The following is a 27,536-nucleotide window of genomic DNA, read 5'->3' as shown; positions in this document are numbered from 1 at the left end:
ATTCATGCATATCATAAGGTCTATTAATTTGGTCTTTATATGGTTTACAGTGACACCAAGTGTGTTGAAAGCAGCAAGAAGGATAATGCTATTCATAATTGCAGGGACAGAAGAGTATACCGGGTGCCACCCACAGGTTCTTCCAACACAAAGAATCTTTCCAACTGGTAGAACTCAACCTAATACTTGAGACTATCATCTACGGTATTACTAATACTTGAGACAATTTTTCTAAGGTATAATAGATTATACAATTATCAAGCAGGAATTAAGTACTACTGACATTTGCATTCTAGCTTAATGGTTGTGTTTACTACTCCTTATCATTAAACATGTGTGTTCTAGCAAACTAGTTTTCTACCCATTCAAATAAAAAGGCTACCTCTCATTAAAGTCCAACTTGAATATATCTGCAAGGATATTCCCAATACATAGTGATTGGCAGGAAATATGGAAACAGAGAAAAAGAAGGTTTAAACTTTTATATAGAATTCAGGAACCCCAACTTCACATGTAGTGAAATCAATCAGATTTCTATTTCTTTCTCATTCTTTTCGAATTGGAAATTAGAACCAGCAGGTCATGGAAACCCCCCATTGGAAGCCCCATGAAAGCTGTTGGTAACTGGTGCTCCAGGCTGGTGTGTTTTTGCCTTGACTGCTTTCAACACACAATTCCATTTGCTATTCCTTTGTTCCAGCTGCTCTTTCTTAAACTTGTCTTGAAAAGAACAATGGTTATCTTCATCCTCTGCCTCAGAGATGATCTCCATTTTCTGAATGATGAGTTTAATTAGCTCATGCTGTTTTTCCAGAAGAACAGTGAGATCCTTCAGCCTAAAAAAACAGACACATTTTGTGAATATCCTTTCAATTCCTCTTTTAGCCCTTCTGCATGCAGGTAGGCATAGGTGCTAGAAGTGTTCTACATCAGATTATTTGTGCTCATATTATATAGCCTCATGGTGGTCATAATCCTTCCAAGGAATACTTATTTTTGAAGTTTAAGTGATTTTCCAAAGTTACACTGTTAAAGGTTAGGTTTATTTTTTCCCCCATTGACAAACAAGAGACTACTATACAGAAAGGTTAAGTAACTTGCCCAGGGGCACAGAGTTAGTAAGTACCTAGTCAAACAGGGGTTTAAACTCAAGTAAACTAACCCTAAAGCCCATGGGCTTAACCACTGTCAACGACATAGTTACTCCAGTGATCCTCTAAAGCTTTCAGAGCTTTGCTGTGTAAATTCAGATGGCTCATGAAGAATGCAGTTTACAATACTGCCCACAAGGGAAAGGAAACCAACATTTAAATTTTCCTTCACTTATTTTTGGAAGGCAAACTGATTGCTGAGTAGTGGCAAATAAGTTTTTGGATCTGAAAAATGTCTCATGACTCTCAAGACACTAGCTGCATCAGTCAATAAAACATGGCTTAATATATAAAATAAATAAATACCAATATACAATATCACCTCATACCATGTATTATTATTTAAGAGTTTTAAATTTTTCAAATACAGATGAAAGCAAAAATACACACCGGTATTTCTGTTTCAGTATTTCCATTTCCAAAGATGTATCAGTATTTGGTGTTTCTTGTCTCTTTTCTTGGTTGTAAAACAAATAACAAAATAAATTCTGTGGGATAAAACAAAATAATTACTCGAATCAAATTCAATTCAGAAGTTATTTCTGGAATCTGTGCCAAAATTCAACCAGGCTCACTAGCACAAATATTCATAAGGCACAACTGTGGCCCTCAAAGAACCCACAGTTTTCTATGAGAAACATAACATGTAAAGAACTATAAAGTTAAGTCATACATTAAAATACAGCATTGACATTAAACATTAAAAATGTACAAGTACATTAAAAATGTATGAGAAACATTAAAATGTACAAGTAAAATAGAAGGAGTAAAATGGGGAATGGCATTGCTTAGGAAGGGCCTTAACTGAATCATTTTATAAATTATCATGAAAAATGCCCATCATGGGAGGTGGTATTCCATACAAAATTTGTTGTTAATTCTCTCAAGCTGCTCTGCACCATTATTCAACACAACTGAACCATGCAACAAAATTTCACAGGGGGAATTTCTGAATTGTTATTTTAATAAATTTTGTTTTAATTTACTATGTTCAAAACCATAGGTGGGCTGGGGAGAGTCCAGGGGAGCGGCAAAATGACCAAGAATGAGGTGATTCTGGGAGTCCAGGCAAGAGAAGAGGCTACTTGCACAAGCCACCCAGTCAAATGGACTGAACATGGGGCTTGACTGACTTGAGGGGACAGGGAAAGGGAGGGGACATGCCAAGGGTGCCTCCTGGGTGACTGGCTTGCATAGGCAAATGAATGGTGCTGATGTAGGTTGCAACAAGGAACTTTGGTGAAGGACTGGGACTTCTTCACTACTTTCTAGTAGGGGGTGTGAGCAGAGGGTGGGCATGGGAGCAGTGAAGACTGATTTCAAACATGCTGGATTTGAGGCACCTTCAAGACATACAAGTGGAGATGTCAAGTAGGCAGCTGGGTGTAGGGGCCCAGAACTCAAGGCTGAGCTCTAAAATAGAGAGATCAACTGCGGAGTTCTCCGTGTTCAAGGTAGTAACAGCAAGCACGCATATGCATGCAATCAGACACAGAGACAATGTGGAGTTAGGATAAAGCCTAGACGGATGCTTAGGTCAATTTTTTCATTTTATGACTGTATAAGGGAAAATTAACCTGCAAAGAACTCATGGAAAATAATCACAGACATGGCGGAAGCCCAGGCATGGTTAGGATTAGCACCGGTACTTCTGACTCTTCCTGTGGTTCCTTTTCCACTATAAGGCAATGGCCTTGCTTAGGCTTTGATTGCTTTGTATATTTCTATAGTGGCCATGCCCTGTGTGTGTGTATGTGTGTTCTTTACTGTGTGTTCTATATATACCCTTAGACATACAGATACGCACACACATATGTACCTATATCTACTCATAAATGTAAGTGACGTGTGACTAAGGAAAACAAATGAAGTACCTGCACTGTACAAAAAGATACGGAGACGGTATGGCTGGTCTGCCGCCCATCTGCTCTCACAGGGCTGTGGCTCACATTTAACACAGATGCTATGGATGAGCCCCCTGGAAGAGGAAAGCAAATGCCTCCCTCTTCCTGCCTGTCACTTACTCATGTCCTTAAAAAACAAAACAAAACAAAACAAAACAAAAAAAACCACACACACACACACACAACTATTTCTTTCCCACAGGCAGAGCACACTCAAAGTCTGTCAAAGGGCCCCCTTAGGGATAACACAATGAGTGAAGTCAAGCAGTAGCACCTTACTGATGGTATTTGTTATGTGTACTTACAAATAACCTCCCAGTAGATCTGGGTTTGTTGGGATAGACAATGGTGGATTTCTGATCCACTTTGCGTAGGAACCAGCGTGGCAGCTTCTTCTCTAAGCTGGTATGAAGTTCCACCTAAAGTGCATTTTGGATTTATTGATAGAATCATTAATTAGGATTTGGAATTCTTGTACTGCAGAGAAGCAATCATTAGTTCAGCAAAATGAGAACTGATTCCTACGTCCTGACTTCTGCACAGCAGGTGGGCTGGCCAGGTTTCCTTAGCCCCTAGCTGACAGTCACTGGCCCCTGCCCCTCATCTCACCCACTGACAAGACAAGGGCGGCGATAGGCAGCCCAAGTCAAGAGGTTTAAGGAAGGAATTCAATTTAAGCCAGCAGGTGTTTATTGTTCAGGGACTGTGAGTAACACTGGAGATATAAAGAGGAAAAAGACCGTCATGCTCTTGGAGTGTTAAAATACTATAAAATGTGCACAACTGGGAAATGTGAATGGTATGAATATGTACATATAATTTATATATATGCATATATGAATGTAGATGCACGTATACCTAGGGTAGCAGACAGGAAGAAGTATATAACTGGAGAAGGACAAAGGTAAGCAGTAAAAGCAATAGAACTAGCATGCCTAAGAGGATTTTAGACATTTTCATGCTGTGCTGTCAGGTGCAATTTGGTTTATCCACGACCTATGTTGAATATAATTTCTATTTTTTTGGAATATAATATTTTATCTCTAATATTTTCACCTTGAGTTTACATTTAATTTTTCATATTTTCTACTTTCTTGTTTGTGTTTGCCAAATTTATCTGGGATTCTTGTATGTGTCTGTTGTTTAGATATGTTTATTATAATTACCATATCATGAGATTTGCTTTCTAATATAAGATCATATGCTTTTCCATACATGAGCATTTACATGATTTATAGTCACAAATGGTGAGAAGGTAAGAACATTCCTGACCATACTGCTTAAAATTGTAACCCCCATTGCCCCACCCCACAATGACACTCTCTCTGTCTGGCTTCCTTGCCATTTTTGTAGCACTTACAACTACTTAACATATTGTATTTTAGTTCCAGTTTCAAGAAAAGCTATGTTTTCTTGTATTTTATTAACACTATCAGTTAGTTATTCTCTTTGTTTTTCTATAATAATTTTCAAGATTCCTTTTTCCCCTTGGGTCTTTAGGGTAATATTCCTTTCCCCTTGCCATATATATATTTTCTGAGGTCACATGTTATTACTCACTTATTCAAACTTGATTGGAAAGATTTACTCAAGCCCAGTGTTTGCCAACAGATAAAGTACATGGCCTATCTTAACCTGTTCATGGTCTACATAGGAGCTGCCAGATTGCCTCTCTCAAATATGGTCCTGGCAGAGGCTGACAAGCAAAACTCCAAGTCCAGTGTGGGTTCAGTGGGACCCACTGAGCATGGCTCTACAGGCCTAAAGTAGCATCTTTACTTCCTCCAACTGGTGGGGTTTCCATGTTGCAGGGCAAGATGCACTCTGTGAATTTCTTTTCCTAATTTGCAGTGAATCTATAAATGTTTACAGGGTGTCTACAGCTGCCAGCACTGTGCTGGAAAGTGGCTATGCCAGTGTACCCCAAACAGCTCTCAACCCCTCAAAATACTCATAACTCCTGCCCCAAGGAACTGAAAGTTCCTGTACTGAACACATCTCCCAGCATGTGCTATCCCAGGGACCCCTCTGTCTCCACATATGCTCAAGACCACTCTGTGAGAGGACTAAATGACCCTGTAAATGACTCTGTAAAATAAGTGACTCCTTTTTTGCTCCCAGTTCTGTTGTGGGCTCAGACACAGGTTTCAGAATGGATGCAGAGAGTTGCTTAAGAAACAACTCAGGGGAAATAGGGGAATAGTGTCCTGGTTTTCTAGTCAATACTGTTCTTGATCCAAAACAGGGAACAGGTCACATAGGGGTACTAGGCTTTGTGCTGTTTGGTTTCAGGGAGTGAAGTAAATACAATATAGGATCGTAGGATCGTGCTTTTCAACTCAACCACCCTGACATTATAGGTGTGTGGGCTTCCCCAAGACATTTTATCTAGTGCTGCTGCTTATATTATTATTTTTAATTTATTTTCCTTAATATTTTAAAGAGTTTTCAGGACAGTTATGAGGGACTACTGACATCCCTGCCAAGAGGTTTATACAGCGTTCTCCTTATAACCTGCCTGGAGTCCTAAACTCCACCCTTGTCATAGTAATAACCTGTCATTAGAGCTTCCTTCCTGCAGTCTTTCCCCACTAAACCAAGATAATAGCAGATCATCTTAAATACCATTTTCATTTTATGAGAGCAGATAATAACTCTCCCCTCACTAACAAAGTAACTTGAAGCACTTCATCATTTGCTCCCTTTCTTTCAAGGCTATGGTCTTTCTTTGCTGTTTTTCAATAAAACCCTCCATCATCTGGGGTAACCTTATAGCCCGCTAACACGAACCATCCTTCCAGGTAAGGGGGCCTCATGACAGCACCTTAGCCACTTCCCCTAGTTGTGCTTTGTCCCTTTCTTCCTGCTGGGGTCTCTCTTCCTAGAAAGTCTCAGGTCCTTTTAAATCCCAGCCACTTTCAACGCTGACTCATCCCAAATCTTCCATGTAGCATTCCCTTAATTATTTTTGCATTTTTTTCTGTACCTGATAACAATTTAATTAATATGTTTTTGTTCCCTAAATGTTCCAAGTTCTGTGTATAACACACAACTAAGTCATAGATCACCAAGTTTAGGAATAGTTCTAAGTTGATGTTTTTAATGAGCAAAAGCAGAGAGGTTTTTGAAAGCAAAGTACACTATTACAGAAAAGGGAAGTGTGGACTGATCCAGAAAGCAAAGTCTCTAAGTTGATTTTGATACTTCATCCTCTGAGTGTTTAGTTGTGGTGCTAAGTTGGCATATTTTACTCAGTATAGTCAGGAACCACATCCATTTATTTCCTCTGGGTTCTCATGCCAAGTTGTACTGCACTTTGCACATACTATGCACTGCAACATTGTTTTTGAACAAATAAATGCTAATGTGTAGATGAATGTTTAACAGAAAAGAAATAATTGTGACTTGAGACCAAAAAAAGTGAACAGGAGACAAGAGCGAAGAGAAAGTTATATCTTTGCATGGATTTTTCTTTCTATTGAACAGACTGAAGTTTCTGAATGCATATATTCAACTGGTCATCAGATATTCTTGAAGCATCAAATATTCCCAATTGAATTTGAAATTTAAAGACAATGCAGTTAAAAGCAAAGAACTTTGTGTTGTATGACAGGAAACTACCTCACAAGATTCAGTAGCCAAGCACCTATCCAGAAACCTTTGACTCCAGCAAATTTTATATCAAATTGTCTAGAAAAATGAGAGATGATGTCCCAAGAGAACAAAACCTCATGGACCTCAAAACTTCCATATCAAACATGCCATGGGACCCTGTAATTCCCTACCCAAAATATCAGGAGCTCCTTTGAACAGCTGGGCTGTGACAAGACAGAACACCTCACACCAGGGAGGTTCTTGGTCCAGCTACCTGGTTAGCCACATGTTGACATAAAAAAGTGCCTCAGGCATTTTCTCAGTTTCTCTACTGAGATTGTTCTAGGACATTTCCTTCTTCATCTTTGATCACAGAAGGATACCAGAGAACATGCAAACAGGATGCTGCTCCTCAGGATTGAGAAAATATCCATATTAAATAACCGTGTTCTCAGAAAATCAGCCATTCTTACGTACAAATAATTATAATGGCATTAATTTTAGTAAGTTTTCAACTTAACAATATTTTCAACTTACAATGGATTTATCAGGGCACAACCCGTCATAAGTTGAAGATCATCTGTACTTACCTGCATAGCGATTCTCTTCAATGATGCATGTTTCTGGACCTCAGCGATGTCACCAACTGCCAAACCAATCTGAAGTAGGGCACAAAATTTAATCACTGCACCTAAAAATCCACTTAAGGTCTGTCTTAGTCCATCTAAGTTGCTATAACAAAATAACTTACACTAGGTAATTTATAAACAGCATAAATCTATTTATTGTTCATGGTTCTGGAGGCTGGGAAGTCCAAAATCAAGGTACCAGCAGATTTGGAATCTGATAAGGGCACTTACAGGTGGTGCCTTCTATGTGTTCTCACAAAGCAGAAGGTCAAAAAGGGGCTAACAGCACCCTTATACTTGCTTTTATGAAGGTGCTACTCCCACACATGAGGGCTCTGCCTTCGTGGCTTTATCACCTCCCAAAGGCCTTGCCTTCTAATACCATCTCTTTGGAAGTGAGGTTTCTACACATACATTTTGGAAGAGACATAAACATCCAAACCATAGCAAGGTCTCTCTGGCTAAAGTGGAAGAGTGGGCATGCGATCTACTCACTAGGAGTGGCTGCATAATGCTTTGCTAATGTACCGTATAGAAAACTGCAAAGCCTGTATACCTTTGCAACAGTGATGGCCACATTGGTGGGTCCAGTAATCTGGACCAAGTGTTACCATGAAAACTTAAGACACACAAATTAATCTGAAATTCATTTTAAGATAAAAATATGTTATTTTCGGAGAAGACAGGGGTGATCTGATGTCAAATGCTATTGGGTTTAGCCACACAACATGGTTGGAAACTCCAAGAGTTTAGCAACTAAGGTAGAGATAAGAGTGATTTGACAACATGGAAAAGTTAAAACATTAAACTGAAGATTGAGAGATTTTATATCTTACATAAGTTCAGCAGAAAAAGGTACACTTTAGGGTGAGAGAAGCTCTGGTGAGAAACCCATCTAGATACCCATGGCTAGAAAGAATCAGGTGAGGGGAAACTATTAGTTCAGTTCTGCTCAATCTAATGAAATTAGCTCATTTCACTCACCCTTTCGTTTATTTTTGTGGCACTTTTAGTCCCTGCCTATGCTGAGCTAGCATCCTGCTTGCTGCATCAGAGAGGAAAATCCAGTGCCTGCTCTCAAGGCACTCAAAGATGAGTAAACTCCATGAGAGAAGGGCTCTCTCTGTCAAGGTCACCTACTGCATGCCCAGTGCTTAGCACAGAGCAGGGCACATAGTAGGCATACAAAATAGTCATTGAATGATTGAACAGTGGGAGAGTGTATCCTAGGGCTTATAAACTAGCACGAGAACCATATATGGTTCAGCAAATAGATTTTACTGGGCAGGATAATGTTGTTTGGTTTTTAATGTGAGAGCCCTTACTTAGATGGGTATTCTGTCCAATTTACAGCAGCCCCCATCCCAACTAGTCATCTCACACCTGCTGCTTCACACATTTCAGATATTTCCTGGGCTCTGAAGACACCTGGGCTTGTGAGCCACAGAACAGATCAATTAACTCTTAATAGTATATAACATTTATTGAATGCTTACCACATGCCAAGCACTGTAATTAGCTCATTTAATCTTCACAATAACCTACGAAGCAGGTTTCATTATTATTACCTTTCTCTGATTTGTGTCCTCAAAACTATGACAAAACAAGAAAAGGGAACCCAATTTAGACTAAGGTAATGGGGGTGGGGATTGGTGGTCTGCCGAGAAGAGATGATGCTTGAGCTGAGTTTTGAAAGCTTAGAGTTAACCCAACATGGAGTTAACCCATGGTGGGAGGTTTTTCCAGGCAGAAGGAACAGACTGTGCGGAGTTCAGGAGGCATGAAGGAAAGCGTAACACACTCAGGGAATGTGCATTTCTGGATGGATCCTGGGAACAGTGGGGAGGTGGATGAGATCCAGATTGCAGGGACCCTGGCCTGGGGTGCTGATGGATAGAACCCTTTTAAGAGTCATAGATAAAAACTTTAAAAGAGCCACTTATGGACACAGCTTTTTATTATCAGAACATCCCTGTGGCGACAATTTGTAGGAAGAATTGCACAGAGAAGTGAGACAAGACAAAGATACCCTTCAGGCTACTGCAGCAATGTAGAGGAGGAGCCATGAGGTGAAGCCAACTGGAAATAGATGTAAGAGGCAAACAATTATCGAAAGAACTAAGGAAAAAAGGGGGAGGGTGGAGTTGAGAATGTGTGCCAATGATGTAAATAGGAGACTGAACTGGGAGGCAGTAGCAGATTTTGAAGCAAAGATAATGTCAGTCTGGGCTCTGTTGGGTTTGGTTTAGCTCCAGGACATGCAGGTAGAGATGCCTGGTGGGTGCTGTGCATGTGGTTCCTCAGCATGGTGCCAACCGGTAGTGCTGCTAAGCCACACTCTCCTCCGGATAATTATCTTCCAAAACATAAGCAATTGGAAGAGAAGAATGTGGGCTCTATGTTCTCCTCTATTATTCCTAGTGCCACCCTTTGTTTTTCTAGGTCACCAAAATAAAACTCTGGAGCTGTATCAGATAAGTGGATAAAAACACCTAGGAGTCTGTATTATTTTTTTCTTTCCAGAAACGTTGCCTAGCACAGACTCTGGTGCATGGTCAGACTCAGAGAAAGAGTGTCAAATGCGTGCATGTGTGCTTAAATGGATAAGGGAAAAACAGGCACCATAAAGTCAACAAGGGCTCCCCATAGACCTGGAGTGGGATGCACTTCTGCCTGCATTGGCCAACATGCTCACGGCTCCAGCAGATTCTCCAGAGCCTTCCATGGGGAAGGGCACTCTCGTGTCTGCTGAGGGTGTCTAGCCTTTGGGTTAGAAGTGGCATCTGAATGCCGCAGATGCCCTCTGCCTGAGAGACTCTTCCTCACTTGGATCTCTGGGTCAACAATACATTTGCACGTAGGGACAATCTACCCTCCATAAAGGTCTCTGCCTAACCCCTCATCCCCTCCCCAGTCCTAGTTCTTCATAGCATTTATCATCCCCATGACTGAGTATTGGTCTGTTTTGTTCACCGCTGTTTCCCTGAACCTGCAACAGTGCCTAGCACATCGCAGATTTTTGGTATTTGCCAAGTGAATGCATCGTTGCATCTCCTGAGCCTCCTGATGTGCCTGACATACCCCAGACAGCAAGTGAATGTTGAATCAATGGATTTTGTAGTAACCTCTTCCCCATCCCACCGTGGAGGGATATTAAGGAGGTTAAGAATAATTATCATTATCAAGTGTGCCAAATGATCAACAAACAGGAACTACAGAGAAAAATTACTTACAAGTAAATTCATGAGGACAATTGGGACAAGTATCGTGAAGGCGATAAGTTGCACAAAGGACAGAAATGGATATGTCAATTCATTTCTCAAATACGGTTCTAGGAAGGCATCTTGGTAATTGATGTCTCCCAGCATCATGCTGAAGGTCTGCATCATGGCTAGCCACGGAGAGCTGAAGGTATCCTGAGAACAGATGGGAAGGTAACAGTGAAATGCGAAATGTATATAATGAAAAAATGTTTCCTGAAGAGTAAAATGATAAACATTATATTAAGAATACTTTTTAAAAGTCATAGGCATGTAGCTACTGAAATGCAGTGATAAGAAATATTAATAAACTGTGGCAAAGTCATAGAAAGCTCTTTTGCTACACAAATAACAAATCATGGTGCATTCCACATAAACTTTTTGACAATGGAAAAAGTCATTTAGTAAGATTATAGTTTTTTTCTGCAATAAAAATCATTTGAAAGATACATCAGATTAAAAAAACTAAAGTTTTCAAATACTGTGTTATATGATTATTAATTTTCTAGGCCATTGAGATTTAAGTATAAGTATATATTTCCAATATTCACAGTGACGAAATCAGTTACTGATACAAGTGCCTTACCTGTATACCCAGGAGGACATAAAAGCTGAGTCCAAAAGCCACAAAAAGGAAAATAAATACAACTGTAGATCTCAACAAAGTTTTCAAAATTACTTCCAACATAACAATGAAAATTCCACAATTTTCAAATCTGGGAAAATAAAAATAAATTTAAAGTAATTACTCACTTTTGTAGTCAAAGTGTATTTCATTCAGTGACAATAATTATCATGCATTAAGTCAGGTACTAGATTTCACAGATGAGATCATTAAGGCCAATTATTTTAAAAAAGAAGACATGAGAATTCATGACGAATCAAGTCTTATTTTCAAGCTCTTTATCAAATTACTTTTCCCCCTCTTCTTGTTAATGTCTATTTTTAATCATTTTATCACTTGACCACTGAGCATTACTTCAACCAAAGTAGGAACAAAAAATCATAGCTACGAAATATCAAAGAAGATGCTACCAAATGCTTAACACAGATATTAGTGAAATGAATTGTGTGATGCATCAAGAAGAGATCAATTAAATGAGCTCATGTTCCTGAAGGCAACTATTGCAGGGCACATAACACATAATTTACATTCACCCATCCTCACGCCCTCCTTTGATTTCCTTTTCTCCCCCCAGCACCCTACATTGTGAAATGTTTGGATAGACAATGAGTGTGTCACCTGGCCACTAACTTTTACTTTTCCTTTGGCAAAGACAACTTGTTAAAAGAAGGAATCGTAAGATTCTACAGCTGAAAGAGACTTCAGCTAAGTACACAGAGATGTCCAGTAACTCGCCAGGGTCACTGATAATGAAACTGTCTTGAATCCTCTTGACTTCTGGGTCACTGGCTTTCCCACATCCCAGGTCCTCTCTCTTGAGAGCCAGGCTCACCTCTGTGTCACTGTGCTTATGACACAGCAATGCAGATGGTACAGTGGGAAAAGCATGATCCCTGGAGTCAGAAAGACTTTGGTTCAATACCTGTGTCTTGAGTGACAAGCTAAAATCTTGGGAAAGTTACTTAACTCAGCACTTCAGCTTCCTTGTGAATAATAACATTTGCCTCCTGTTATTGTAAAGATTACGTGAAATAACATTTAACTCAACATTAGCAATTGTCAGAGGTAGAGGAACTCAGCCTCTTTCCGCTCTCTAGAATTAGATTCTTTGGGCTTATTTTTTTCTTTTATGCCACTTTTATTCCCCATACTACCTGTGAGCTCATTTTGAGTATTTTAACACAAAGTAGATGCTTACAAAATAGTATCAGGTAAAAGAAGAATAGCCAACACTTTAATTCCTACTTACTTCCTAGATTTAATCTAGGTTTATTTAGACCAGTTGTTCTTGACCTGGGCTCATTTGGCACCCAGGAGACATTTGGCAATGTCTGGATACATTTTTGGTTGTTACAACTGGGGTGGTATGTATGCTACTGGTACTTAGTGGGCAAAAGCCAGGAAAGCTGTTAAACATTTTACAATACACAAGAAAGTCTCCCCACATAATAAAAAAAATTATCGGCCCCAAATTTCAATAGTACCAAAGTTGGGAAACCCTGGTCTACACTCTGAACTCAAGAACCACCCCACACCTTTCTTTAATAAGATATAACAAATATCTTCACAGTTTAAAACATTTGGAAAAGGAAGGCACTTATAATAGTTTTTCTCTTGATATTAAAAATGATTAAAGGATATAGAAATCATTCAAGCTGGTTTTACCTTTGAAGATACAACAAGAAGTTCATCCAGTAGAAGAATACAGCAATTGCTCCACATTGCCACTGCATTAAAGCTGGTATATTAGCAAACAAGGGCAGCACAAAAATGATGCTTGCTGTGTAGATAATCCATTCAATGAGATTATTAGTATCCCGAAAGTAATTACATTTCTGGGATTGAAAGGAATGAAAAATGACCACATATAAGAGACCTGGCATCTTATGGATGGTTATATACATATAACCAGTAACAAAATTTTTCTGAAGTTACAGCCATCAGGAGAGAAGTTTAGGACCAAGGAGTCCCTTCCTGCCATCTTGCATTGACTTCAGAGCCCCTGGGGTACAGATCAGTGTTGGAGATGGCCCAGAGTCATCTGTTAACCTAGTACTACGGAAGTCTGATGCCTAAGGAAATCCTACAAGTTGCTGGGCTTTTCCTGTAGAGTCTACTCCATCTTAAGGAAACTTCTGGGGACTGCAAGTTGGTTTGGTAATTCCTGGGACCTTTCTGTCTGTATAAGGACATGCACGTGGAGCTCTCAGGATACATGAACTAAAGCTGCTTCTAAGGAAGTTTGAGACCTGTTCTGAGACTTAATTAGGAAATGAGAACACATCATAATGGTGTTCTTAAAAATTTCATGTTTTATACATTAAATTTCCCATAGAGTAGACCACTTAAATATCAAGAAGAAAATGTGGAGATCAAATCTGACACTGAATTCATATAACTTTATAGTTCAATTTAAACTATAGTCTGTAATTTTTATTTTGGGAAAACGAAAATAATGACAAGAGAGATTCAGTAATACATCCTAAATCATTTGAGGTAAAATGGAACAACATAGGCTAACTCTCAGAATTGGGACAATTCATTAATACTTACAGTATATATATGAAAGTACTTGCAAAATATTAAATAAATGCAAAGCATTATTATCACCAAGTTACTTAATGCAAATATCCACGGGCTTACATGACGTAACAAAGAAAATTTTCATAGAAAATGAGATGTTGCATAAGAGGTATATGACGTATAATAACATTTACAAAAAATATACAAAAACATAAATAATAAAAGACTTTAAACCTTCACACTGAGGAAGGATCTATGTCATTTATCAACCAAAGCAAGGACCTACGGATAATTTATATAATTCTTGGGTCTGATCTGAACTTGGTTCACACATTTAAAAAATAGAATATAAAGTAAAAAATATTCCATAACAAGTTCCCAAATTTTATTATAACTTGGAATTTCATTTAATAAAGAAAAGCATTCCTGTTAGAAAAGTAATTCAAAGAAAGACCCATTGAAAATGGAGTTGGGCCAGATAAGTTCTTTATAAACATTTACATTTAAAATTATCAAATTCAAAATCTATTATGTTAGCAAAATATTAAAAATGATGCAAGAGAAAACACAGAATAGTCATTCATAATGATCATATGTTGCCAGACAGATCCACATGGACCAGTACAAGTGGAATATCTCTTTTATGGACATATCAGACAGTAACCTTACCAAAAATCATGTTATTTCTACATTTTGAAAAGTTTACCGTTGGTATTTCCAATCTATACATTAGCCAAGCTATGTGATTTTATTATGACATAATATTATTTCCAATTCAAAGTATTTCAAAAAAAGCTTATCAGTTAAATTTATGTTAAAATATGAAATTTTAACATAAAGAATAATTTGTTAAGAATATAAAATAAAATGTCAAATAACACTTTATTAGTTAATTTATGTTAAAATATTTGCAACTTTAGAGATACAAAATATATTACATACCTGTTGGAAAATTTGGGCCACTTCTTTGAAGTACCCAAATATACTTGATAAAAACACTAAAATCATACAAACTTTTATTGGATATGAATTCTAAAACAAAAAAGGATAAAACAAGTAATTATTAGGGATATAAAATAAAACACTTTAACTTCTTTGTAATTTCCACTGCTAAATATTTATTTTGTTGTGCTTCATTTCTATGTACCATCTACATTTGAAAATTATTGTGCTGTTAATACTCATCTCATTTAGTAGAGATGACACATACTCATTTCATAATGTCCTTAATAAGAGAGGTTCAAAATTTGATGTAGGTCTACAGATTCTAAAGGAATATGGATCTGTAGACCTATATAAAATTTTTAAATTGTGGTAAAATACACATAACATAAAATTTGCCATTTTAAAAGTTTTACCTTTTACGTGTACATTTACACTTTAAAATGTGTAATTCAATAACATTAAATACAATGTTCTGCAGCCATCGTCACTATCTAGTTCTCCAGCTTTTTCCTCATTCCAAATGGAAACCCCATGCCCACTCCCTGCAGTCCTTGGCAACCACAAATCTGCTTTCCTGTAAACCTATTTTACAGTTTTACACTTCAGCCTTCAAGCTAGCATCTCATAAATGTCAATTCCTTTTAAATTTGTTTATACACTCATTTATTAACCTATTTATTTTTACTCCCTCTCATTTCACAAAGTTTTTTAGGAGAAATTGGTACCATATATAAATTCTATAAGGTATTTATAATAATCAAAGTCCTGATATTTCAGATTTATTATTGAGTTAGGATTCTGAAGATTAAATATTTTTAAAATATTCCCTTATTTTGAAAAGTTGAAGTTTGAAAATACCGTGGTGTCTAATATTTCTAAATGATCGCTAGTTTCATTGATGATTCCAGTTGAGTTGAAAGCCATTCCTGGCTTTATATGCATAACAAGAAGAGTCATGGGTATGAGACCAAGACAGTAAGATCCTAGGTTCATCATGTGGGCTCTAAATCCATAAGCCAACCTACAAAAAAAAAAAAAAATAAGCAGACCATAATTGAGTCATTTTAAACAAAAATTGGCTTCGGATAGCTAGTTCCTCACTGTCTCCACCAGCAAGTTGCAACACAAACCCCGTGTGTGTGGCATGCCCCGCCACACACTGGGACTGGGGTGTGGTGTGGAAACCCCTTTGTCCTGGAAGATGGGGTTTGGCCAGAAGGGGACCACACCCTTGCCCCTCATGCAAGGCATGTTTGTGGAGGACCTGGTACTCAACCATTCGTAGACAACCTGCTTCTGGGTTGGGGTTCTGTACATAGCAGAGAAACTACCTTGCTGCTATCTATTCAAAGCCCTCAACTCAGTGGTTTGTAAAAATAAAGATTTTTTAAAAAAAGACAAGAAAAAAGGAAAAAACAAAATTATAAACAAAAAATATTTGCTTAAGATGCCTATGGAAAAAGTAGTTATAATCTCTTTCAGGAATCTATTTGGTAAATTCACTGAACTTTAGGACCAAGAGAACTTTCTAATTCATCTTTTTCATTTTCAAAGAAGGAATCTCAACTTCTGAGCAAATCATGGCTTACCAATTAATGGAAGAACAGAAAATTTAAGCCCATATGACTTGACTCAAAGGTAAGTGTTCTTCCCTAAAACATACCTCTCACTTCACTGCCAATAAGTTGTAGGGCCCAGGATGCTTCTTCAAGTTTTATATAATGATTCCCTCTCACTCCCCAAATATTTCATTTAATGTCAAAGACAAACAATGTCAGCATTTTCAATACCAAAACTTGCCTTCAATATTTATTTTTTCCAAAGTATAAAACATTAAAATACAATTAGAACATAATTGTTTAGAAGACTTTTAATAGATTTAATAGGAACAACATTAAAAAGGAAATACTGCTCAGTGCATACCATTTCATAAGTAAGTATTCTTTACACACAGGATGATTGAGAAGCTCTATGCGGTTATATTGTACCATTGCCTAAAAAATAAGGGAAGAGTGATAAAATTACAATCATATTAAACTACCAGATATAAACTAAGCTTTCCATTTTCTGGTTTTATAACTTAATTTTGATACTATAAAAGTAATACTTGCTTATTTTAGAAAATTTGAAAAAATTAAAAATGATATCAAGATAAAAAAACACACAAGTTAGAGAGAACCATTATACAGGGCAATTATTTGACTTAGTAGTTAAACTAATCTGTAGATTGTAAGTTTTCATGAGAGTTATTAGGAACTACTAGTATCTATTTAAAAATTAATTTTTAATTATTCAAGAAATACATAAATAGAGGGACTGATGTCAACAAGATAGCTGAATCTTGCTGCCCCAGGAAGCCCCAGACCCTCCTTCTACCAACAGAGGCACCAAATGATTATAACAACAATACACAAACCAGTTTGCTTTGTGAGCAATCCAGAACCCAGTTAACATGTAGCCAAAAAGTACCAAATCAAAGACAGCAGGGAAATTCATGACATTTACTCATCACAGCCCCTCCCTCTGGCATAGCACAATGTCACTGGGAGAAAACTCCCAACTCTTGGCTTCTCCTTGGGGAGAGAAAGAGAAGAGTGGAACATACACATCCAATGTTCTGACTTTTGGAGGACTACCCAAGGGAATGATACCTACCTTGCCTGAACCTAAGTGCTGACAGGAACAGGCACCAGGAGATGGCCACTGAGAACAAAGTAGGTCACAGGGGCTTGGTCTAGTACCAGAGAAGCTGCAGTGTCACAGACAGACACTAGGCAGTGCCCCAGCATCATGGCTTGCTATAGCATCAGAGAGGCTACAATACTGCCAACGTACACCAGGGGGAGGTCCTGAGTAGAAATAGGCAAATCTGAGGAAATTACATTCACATGCCCTGACAATATGAATCCTAAAAAAGGCTTGAGAGCTTTCCAGAATCTAGCTAGGCTGATTGGTGAAAGTCCTACTTATTCAAAGTAAGACTGTAAACACTGGGAGAGGTGACTGTTTTGTTTTTTTTTAAAAAGCTAAGTTCCAACAAATGATAACAAGTCATACAAAGAAACACAGAAACATAACCCAATCAAAGGAACAAATTAAATCTCAAAAATAAAACCCTAAAGAAACAGAGATATGTGAATTATTAGAGAATTAATAGAAAACAACCACCATAAGGATGCTCAATTAACTAAAAAAGAGCAGATAGAAAACTAAACAAAATCAGGAAAACTATGCATAAACAAAATTAAAATATCAACAAAGAGATAAAAACTATAAAGAAGCAGCACACAGAAATTGTGGAATTCTGGAGCTAAAGAATGCAATAACTGAGTTGAAAATTTTCACTAGAGGAGTTCAACAGCAACCTTGACCAGGCAGAAAAAAGAATGAGTATACTCAAAGACAGGATGTTTGAAATCACTGAGTCAGAAAAGCAAAAAGAAAAAAGAATGAAGAAAACTGAGGAAAATCTATGGGATTTAAGGGACATGATCAAGCAGAACAACATATGCATTATGGAGTTCCCAAAGGAGGAAAAAGAGGGAAAAGGTTAGAGAGCCTATTTGACAAAATAATGTCTGAAAATTTCCCAAATCTGACAAGAGAAATGGACACAAATATTCAAGAAGTTCAAATAACTTCAATTATCAGAAATCCAAAGAGACCTACCCTGAAACACATTATGATCAAACTATCATAAGCCACAAATAAAGAGAGAATCTTGAAATCAGCAAGAGAAAAGCAACTGATTACCTATAAGGAAGTTTCAATAATATTATCAGTAAATATCTCAGCAGAAACCTGACAGGCTAGAAGGGAGTGAGATGATATATTCAAAGGGCTGAAACAAAATAAACTACTAAATAAGAATTCTATAACTAGTAAAACTGTCCTTCAAAAATAAAGGCTCTGCAGAGCTAAAATGGTTTGCATAGAAAAAAATGTGAGTCTGTTGCCATCACCAGTGCTGAGTGCATAAAATCCACATGAGTCTGTATCTTTCACACTCCAGGTGCCCAGTAAGCCTGTAGATTTCACTTTATGTGGCAGTTGGTACCACGATCTGTACAAAACGCTTCAATGTAGGGAAATAAACTCATTTAAGGTAAATGAAAATTCCTCATTGGCCTAGATCAGCGTTGTTCTATAGAACTTTCTACTGTGATAGAAATGTCTTGTTATCTGTGCTGTCCAATATGAGAACCATAAACCACAGCAGCTACCGAGCACTTGAAATGTTGCGAGTGCAAATGAATGAATAAATTCTTAAATTTATTTAATTTTAACCAATTTTTATTTAGGTAGTCACATGTCAGAGACAAAAATGGCGGAGTAAAGGTGACCTCCTGGATTCCTGCTCCCAGGGAAAGAGGCGTAGATCTCGGTCACATGAGTGGATCACTCCCCCACAAGAACAGCGGTGTGAATCAGCAGAGAATCAGCATGGGACACACAAAACAGGGGGAAAAAAAGGTGAATGGGAGATAGGATCGTGAAATCTGGAGAGTGCAAGACAAACAATAGAGAATAGAGTGTGGGACGGCTGCACCCACCTGGCCAGTGAGTGAAGTAGGGTCAGTCCCACAGGAGAACGTCCTGCTTCCCTACTGACCTCCACACCCACTCAGACAGGGACCTGCCTGAAGTTGGTGCAAAATTGCAACAGGAGATGTGGGGCTCTGAGGAGGCGGGATAATAGTGGGGAGCATCTTGAACTTCCTGGAGCTCTGAGCCAGGACTGCACTGGGCAGGGGAGGGACTGGTCTGAGCTACCACTGGAGGTAGTTAGGAGACAGGTAATTTGCCTCTGGCACTCAGCGAGTCCAGATCAATGGAGGCGAACAGTAACTAGGTAGTCACATGTGACTAGTGGCTACCATATTGACAGCACTGATATAGACCAAAATTTGCAGATCTAATCCTCAAACATGTTTTATTTTGCATGCACACAATTTTAATTTGTTGTCGATATTTACACAAGCATGGGCTGCTATTGCCACATGGCAACAATTTGTTGAAACTAGTGGCCACTCTCCTTATAACCAGGAGCCTATGTTACTCATCTGTTACCTGTTTTCTCTGCAGTTATTTATTTGAGTATGAGACCCTTTATTTGACTGAAGTGGATCATATGCATGACCTTCATTGCTTCATTGGTTTCAAAAGCATTCTTTGAAATAAGAGCTGGTTTGGAGCAAGTCTCAGGAAATTCAGGTCCATGCTATATGTTCAGAGCCTTCTTTAGATTTGGTTCATCCCTCCAGATGGAGCCATGAGCTTTTGAATGGTCAGACTTTACCTTGGAGCCCAGCAGCTGATTGAACTTGGAAGCTGTGGCTGTAAAATGTCACCCCCTGCATTTTCCTGTGGTTTACACTGGAGGAAACTCTTGGATATATAGGTGGGTAGAGGTGTGGAGCAAGTACTGACTATGTTGTCCATGGTCTATTTGATTCTGGATTGGTGCGGGTCTTACATGACCATTAGAACTGAAGTGTAGAACTTTAAATTACAGCAATTATAAAAAAAAAGTGCTTACTTTACTAAAAATAAAGGGTTGGGCCACATGGCATACACAGACATGGAACTATAAAACTGGAATTCTCTCCAGGCGCCTTCCATTTCTACCAAATGTGAGCCTGTACCAAAACATTTTAGAACCCAGGTGGAAAGTGCCTGGAAGATGAGAACACTGTACTTACATTTAGGGCTGTAAGAGGCTCATATGTAACATCCTGTGTAGGTCTTACTTTTTTGGTGAATTCTAAAGGACATTGAAGATATCTGAAATTATATTCAATCTGTAGAAGACATAAATTTTGAAAGAAATTAGTTTAGTATAGACTCCAAAAGTAGTTACTGACAAATCAAATATATAAGCCTACAATTCTGCTGAAAATTAAGTGATTTGAAAAAAGCTGCATCATTTCAAGTGGAGAAAAAGAAATTAAATTATTACATATTAATTACAAAAATAATTATGCAAGAAGGTTGTTCTGCAATTGATTTATAACTCATAGGCATGGAAAAAGAGGAATTCTCAAAGGATCATTTAGATATTTTAGACCTTCGTTCTTCTGGCAAGACTACCCCAGAAAATATAAAGACTAGAAACAATAGTAAATAATGCCATTAGACACAATTAAAATATCAGGGGAAAAGTGAGGATGTAAGGGAAAATTTTTCTTACAATTAGATAATATAATAATATAACAGATAAAACCAATATTTACAAACCATTGACAATAGATTGTAGAACTAAAGGAACAGTACTTTTAGTAGTCCTTGGAGAATTATAATAAAATAAATTTCAAATTATTATGATAAAATAAACTTACATGGTAGTCTAGACAGGACTTGTCCTCTGTGGAATGCAACATGCAGAAATCTAAAAGAACCTCCGAGAGAGAAAAAAAAAAAGCTAAGAAATCTGGGCAGGGCAGCACGCTATACATGAGAGAGGATTTTATTCCATTGCTAAGATAACACATAAGGTATTTTCCTTCCATTTCTTTGCTTCTTATACCTCAAGGACAAATTATAATCTATGTCATTCAGGAACAAGGTTTAACATACAAAGTGTTACAAATACTTCTACATGCCTCAGAAATACCAGCTGATTCAGAAAAGTACCATGTGCTTGAGAATGGAATTGTATGTACTAAAATTTGGGTAAGAGATATTCCACTAGTTTTGCCTATGATTTGATGTCTTTCTGGGCTTCTAGATAATACATAGATTTTCTAGTCAGAAAATCCCAAATCTGAAATACTCCAAAATCCAAAATTTTTTGAGCCATAAGTGGAAAATTCTACACTTAACACAAACTTTGTTGCATGCACAAAATTATTAAAAATATTGTAGAAAATTACCTTTAGGCTATATGTGTAAGGTATATATGAAACATAAATGTATTTCATATTTAGACTTGGATCCCATCCCCAAGATATCTCATTATGTAGATGCAAATATTCCAAAATCCAAAAGAATCCAAACACTTCTAGTCCCAAACATTTCGGATAAGGAATATTCAATCTGTATTAAGGGTTCCTGTGCTCAGTATTTTACAGCAAAAATGTATCATCCCTAATTGAGACCTTTCATCCCAACACTGGGGTCTTTCTGTGGTTTAGGTGCCATCTTCTGTGCTGCCCCAGTCTGGAGGACTGTGTTTGCTTCTGTTCCTCGTTCACCGACCAACACAGAGAGAGTACGTGTTCAGAGGGGATTCAGACAGGATAGTGGGGGATAGATGTTGTAACAAGAAATGAAGACCCTCTGGAGGTTTAACTCAAGGAAAGAACACTTATGGGGTCATTAGAGCCACCCCTACAGTGTGTAGAGATATATGTTTTTGTGGGGTCCTTGTGTACATAAACAATGAGAGACATCCCAAATTTGGTAGCCTAAATCTGTGATCCTGAGAAAGAAATACTCCCTAGCCAGGCTGCCTTCTTGGAACCAGAGTGGAACACAAGGCCCCAGGTGGCCTCATCAGTGTATCCAGGAGTTCCTGGGACATCTGGTCAACCCCACCTGCAGAACTGGAGGGTAGAGGGTTAGACTGTTCCCTGAATGGAAGAAATGGGGACCTGACCTATCTTGGGTACCAGAGAGACTCCGAAAATTTCAAGAAAAGTCTTTGTTAGTGACCAGATGGCAGTACTGGGGGACATAACAGGCATAATGAAAAATAAAGCCAAGACCAGTCAGTAGTGCTGTGCAAGGCAGGACCAGATGAAGTCTGGTTGTTACAGTTTTAATAATCAGGCAAAAGAAAGGATGGGCTGCCTTGGGTGGGGTTGGGGTTGTAAAAGCAACTTTTCAGAAATGTTGTATGAGCATCAACTATGTGATGTGAGGCTAAACTAAGACCTTTAGGTTCCCTTATTTTATTGAAAAAAAAACATAAAAATGATATGTCATTATAGAAAACTAACTAGAAAATATAGTAGCAAAAAGAAGGAAAAAAAGCCAATCATCATCCCATAACAGATCATTCTTAAGATTTTGGTATAATTTCTTCAACTCTTTATTATTTTTTCCATATGTGAATATTTCTAACATATATATTTCTACAATTATAAATAATGCTGCAGAAAACATTCTATGTAAATCTATCTCTTATTATTCATTAAAACAGATTCCAATAACTGTAATTACCAAGTGAGAAAGTCTGAGGTGCAGGTTCTCAACCCTGAATATTTATGTGCCCTTTGATGATATTTAGGCATCTAAAAAGTTAATATGTATGCCATTTGTGCACTAGACTGGAACATTAGCCATCATAAAGAAAAAATGCACATAAAATATTTAACACATAGCACTTATTAAAAAATTTAAAAAAAATGAGTGCTAGTAGCAGTAGTACTAGTAGCCACATTGAGCAGTATAAAAATAGAACAAGGTATGTTATGTGCCAGCCATTATCCTGAGTACTTTATATATTTTACCTCTGTTTTTTGTAATCAATTTTCAAGATCAGTATCAGCATCATTTTCTTAAAGATAAAGAAAATAGAAAATGAAGCTCAGAGGGGTAGAATGACTCACCTACAGTGGCACAGCAAAAGCAGAGCCAGGATTAAATCCCAGGGCCTCCAGGCTCCAAATCTAGTCCTCTATCCCCTGTGTCACTATGTCTTACTGCTCCAGTGTTTGAATATATTTCTCCCCTTGAATGACATTTGAAGTCATTCTGCTTTTCTTGATCATTCTATGTCTGTCCCAATCCTCAAATCCCAACTTTTTCAGGAGGTCTTTTATTTGCATCCTTTAACACTCAGGTGCTCAACCGTCTGTGCATGTTTTTCTTGTAGTGGACATCCAGTCACATACTGGGTATGTATTTAATGCAACACAGGGAGTCGCACATTCAAGGGCCCACACAGGCCATGCAAATAATATTAATGAATGAACCATGCCAGGCATAAGAGCTTTCTCCCATTATTAATGAAACATATGCTCTCTTTGGGTTGGCTTTTATCTTCACAGTTGGGATAGAGCCATATATCAAGAAATATCTGTATAAGGAAAACAATTGCACAAGAATGACAACACATGACAACTAATACTAGACATTGAAGCCAAGTACACAAAATGGAGAGGTGGGGTGTGTCCAGTGGGAGAGTGCTTGTCCCATCCATGGGAAGCAACTGCTGCTTGGCCCAGCAACTCTTGCCTTATGAGAAGGCCGGCCCAGCTACCAGATCTCATTTTTAAGGGAAGCCAGATACCTGGATCCTTAAGGAAAGCATCCTGGTTTTAAATGTTAGTGACTAATGTAAATTTGAAACAACAATAACATGCATTCCAAACAAAAACATATCTAGGGGCTTTATTCAGCCAGAAAACACCAGTTTGTAGTTTTTCCTCTAGACATGGATTGTTTGAATTAAAAAAATCTGTTTACCACATTTTTTCAGATTACATATATTAATCTAATAGGATTCTTTAATCCAAGTAGGTTCCCATTAAATACTTGTTGACTAACTTCCCATATAGCCTATGGAAAACTGGAAACTTTATTTGAAGATGGAATTACTATTATTAGGTTGTGATTACAACAATAAATCCTCACATCATATTATATGCTAAGCATATACCCAGAAAGAGTTTTGTTTTAGAGAACTTACTTTCATGCATTCCGGAAGGTATTCTATCATTTCTGTGATCGGACATTTATTGCCTGAAGAACAATGACTAAAAACTTTAAGACATTCATCCCATCTACAAAAAAATATAAAAGACAAACACAATTCTTAATCCATATGTTCTGCAAAACAGTTGAAACTCAAGATTATATCTTCAGGAGAAACTTAAATTTAAGTTGATTCATGAAATGCAATGCTTCCCGTTGGTTCCAATGGAACCAATATGTGAACCAAGATCAATCTATTAATAGGATCCTTGTCCATTAATAGAAATTAGGAATGTGGATAAATTCCAGGATGGCTATGATCACTATTCTGCCTCTCTAAATGCCTCCCAAAGAAGCCAGGCCTATATCTTCTTTTTCTCCTCAAGCCATGAAATGGTAAGTCCTTTCAGAGCTGATTATGTCAGGAGAGAAATCCACATTTACATACATACATCAGCAACCTAGTATTGTGCCCATATTTAACAGTTAATTCATGTATACATCACATATTGAGTTAAACTACAGACTAACATGCATGAAGTGTGTTGATAAGCATAGCCTCTGCCAGAACATTACAGAGTTTGCCCCTTTCTTCATCACCATCTACTAATAATTAGATGGGTTAAGAAGGTACTTACCATACCCAGGAGGAACTAAGTCTACAGCAGGAAGTAAAGAAAAGCCCATTTATCTCCAAGATCCTAGCAAATTTTCCGTTAACCCTATCAGTCACATCCATCTAGAATATCCACATCACCATCAGAAGACTTCTGGTTACACACTTTCATTAACTGGTGTTTCAAAGGAATGGTCAGCAGATTTTCGAGACTGCCCATCCTCAAAAACACAGGCTTGATCTGCCTTGAATTTGAGACCATTCACCTCTGTGTCCACTGCTGGGCCACACTGAGCCCTTGTGCGTACCTATCTGATTATACAGAAAAGTTTATGTACGAGAAGTGAGACAAACTATCCCTGAACTTCATTATTAAAGCTCCTTGGAGTATGGTTTAAAAACCCACAACCATAAAAGATCACGTGTTACAGAGATGCTCCAGTAGATGGCACTGATAGCAACAGGATTTATAGGAAATATTTTTGCCAACATCCAGTTTGAGGGTTGCTGTTGGCAAGAGAGTGCTGGGCAAGTTCAGGTGGGGCAAGGCAGAGTGTGCTTGACAATGACATGGTGCCAGGCAGTCCACCTGCCTGAACCCCTTGAGTCTCACAAGAGTGCTGCTAAGGCTAGTGCTCTTAGCAGCAACTCCCCATATGAAGATTAGAGGAAGTTAAGCAATGTGCCAGTTGTCACCCAAAAAGTTCATTTAAAAATTTATGTAGAAATCTGACATTTTAAAATGCTGTTTAATGGCTGAAACTTATTCCTTTTCTCTGTCTTGTTTCCTCTCTGGCTGTGGGTCATCCCTGATGCCAGAGGACACTAAATGACAGTGGACAGGAAGACGGGTACCTTTTGCTCCTGATGGCTGTAAGAACCACCTCCTTCCTCTTATTGTGGAATGCAAGGTGCAAAAATGAGGCGTCCTGCTTGTTCAGGACTATGTCAGCATCGCGGCTCAGAAGCAGCCCAACGGCTTTGGCCTGGCCTTCCCTCGCAGCAAAGTGAAGCGCGGTGTTCTTTGAGAGAAAGCAGAAACAGAAATGTGGAGACAATGGGTAACCAGCCGAGGGCCATTTCACTGCCTTGTCTCATTGTTGAAGTGCTTAAAAGAAATTATCAACACTAACTATTCAATACCAAAACACATAAAATTTAAAACTGGTGTTCAGAATCAAGCTTCAAAATAATGAGTTTATTATAGTTGAAACATAGTGTGTGCTGGCAGGGGAGGTGGGTCTGTGCATGTGTGTGTGAATTCCAGGGGGTTGTTCTGCATTGCATTTGCAAGGGATGATTCCACAAGACAAAGAACAAGCTTTCAGGGTGAGGATGGTGGAATGAACAAAGAAGAAAGTACTCCTGGGAGATTTATCACCTAGCAGAGCAGTGATTTACAGATTCAGGGTTTCAGGAGCTTGCAAAAATTTTTAAAAATCAGAAAATATTATAAGATTGCCACTTTTTAAGTTTTGCCACATAAAAACATTTTTTAAAGCAAAAACAATCTTCTCTCTCCATCATTTCATGAACGAATGTCCATTTTAATACTTACTCTCCAAAAAAGGAAGGACATAACAGCTAATAAAGGTTGATCCTTTAAATCAATACACTTCCAAATAATATTAATAAAAACTCACTCCTGCCCTCTTCATTTCTCCAGGTTCACCAGGGAATTAAAACTTTACCACCGAACAGCAATGGCCTGTGGACCGGCCTCTGTGAGATTGGGGGTGAGAATACCCCCTTGGTATTCTCCTATTTCAGTTCCCCTTTTACTCATTTCTCACTCTAAGAGTCCGCCTGTTAAAAACCCAACAAAAAGCTGCGAATAGAGCAAGGAAGGGAAGCAGGCAGCTAAGAAGAAGGCTTTCTTGCCACTTTGGAAGTTTCTGCCATGTCCCCATTTGCGGTAAGTTTGAGGACCCCGGTACGTACCCCTTCTTCATCTAGCCGATCTGTGCACTTCAAGTTAGTATCAAGAATGACCTTCATGGTCTGGGTGTACCCGCCCATGGCCGCGTGGTGCAAAGCAGTCCAGCCATTGTGGTCACTGAAAAAGAGTTAAGAAAAGATGTGCATACACAGTACAGACGAAATGTGGGAAGGATGCCACTTGGCTCATCTGATGACAAAAAAAAAAAAGCATAATTGAGATGTGGCAACTAAATATTTATTACATATTTATAATAAACGAGCTAATTTCAAGCTCAATAGTCTCAAATGATCTATCCATAATGTGGTTCACACATATTTTTTATTTAGTGGATTAAACTATAAAAGTATATTTATATACATGCTTGTATGTTGCATGTGTTTACATTACCAAACACTTGGGGATGGGAGAAAGTAGACTTACCATATTTTTTCCAAAGCTATAATACACTTATACACACCATTTTAAATCTTGTCTCATTTTTTCATTGAAAATTGAAAAAGCTGTTACCATGGTGGTATTTGTCTTTCAGGTCAATAGATATTGCTAATAATAATAACATCTTAGCTTAGTGTCACTTATTCTTCTAAGAGTGTAGGTGTGAAAAAACTTTCCTCTTGTGCTCTCAAAGATGCTTCCTCAATCCTTTTGAAAAATGCTCACCCTTTCTCACAGAAATTCAAGATGTAAATACAATCAAGCCTTGTCATA

At 38.0% G+C, this 27,536-nt stretch overlaps 1 protein-coding gene across 1 annotated transcript in view; it reads right to left on the bottom strand.

The window, feature by feature from the left end:
- Positions 1 to 355: 355 nt before the first annotated feature.
- Positions 356 to 27,536, bottom strand: part of TRPA1 (transient receptor potential cation channel subfamily A member 1) — a 48,276-nt gene continuing 21,095 nt past the window's right edge. The window contains exons 13-27 of the mRNA XM_045560642.1: positions 26,828 to 26,942; positions 25,742 to 25,908; positions 24,266 to 24,359; positions 20,970 to 21,029; positions 20,334 to 20,432; positions 16,555 to 16,625; positions 15,490 to 15,652; positions 14,629 to 14,718; positions 12,829 to 12,998; positions 11,125 to 11,254; positions 10,512 to 10,694; positions 7,240 to 7,308; positions 3,361 to 3,474; positions 1,542 to 1,639; positions 356 to 836 (exon numbers count right to left, since the gene is read on the bottom strand). Coding sequence (XP_045416598.1) covers positions 581 to 836; positions 1,542 to 1,639; positions 3,361 to 3,474; positions 7,240 to 7,308; positions 10,512 to 10,694; positions 11,125 to 11,254; positions 12,829 to 12,998; positions 14,629 to 14,718; positions 15,490 to 15,652; positions 16,555 to 16,625; positions 20,334 to 20,432; positions 20,970 to 21,029; positions 24,266 to 24,359; positions 25,742 to 25,908; positions 26,828 to 26,942 — 1,879 coding nt within the window. The 3' untranslated portion in view covers positions 356 to 580. The remainder of the gene's footprint in view (positions 837 to 1,541; positions 1,640 to 3,360; positions 3,475 to 7,239; positions 7,309 to 10,511; positions 10,695 to 11,124; positions 11,255 to 12,828; positions 12,999 to 14,628; positions 14,719 to 15,489; positions 15,653 to 16,554; positions 16,626 to 20,333; positions 20,433 to 20,969; positions 21,030 to 24,265; positions 24,360 to 25,741; positions 25,909 to 26,827; positions 26,943 to 27,536) is intronic.

Source organism: Lemur catta, chromosome 9, assembly GCF_020740605.2.
Source record: "Lemur catta isolate mLemCat1 chromosome 9, mLemCat1.pri, whole genome shotgun sequence".
Taxonomy (NCBI): domain Eukaryota; kingdom Metazoa; phylum Chordata; class Mammalia; order Primates; family Lemuridae; genus Lemur; species Lemur catta.
This window is presented reverse-complemented; position numbering and strand designations above follow the sequence as displayed.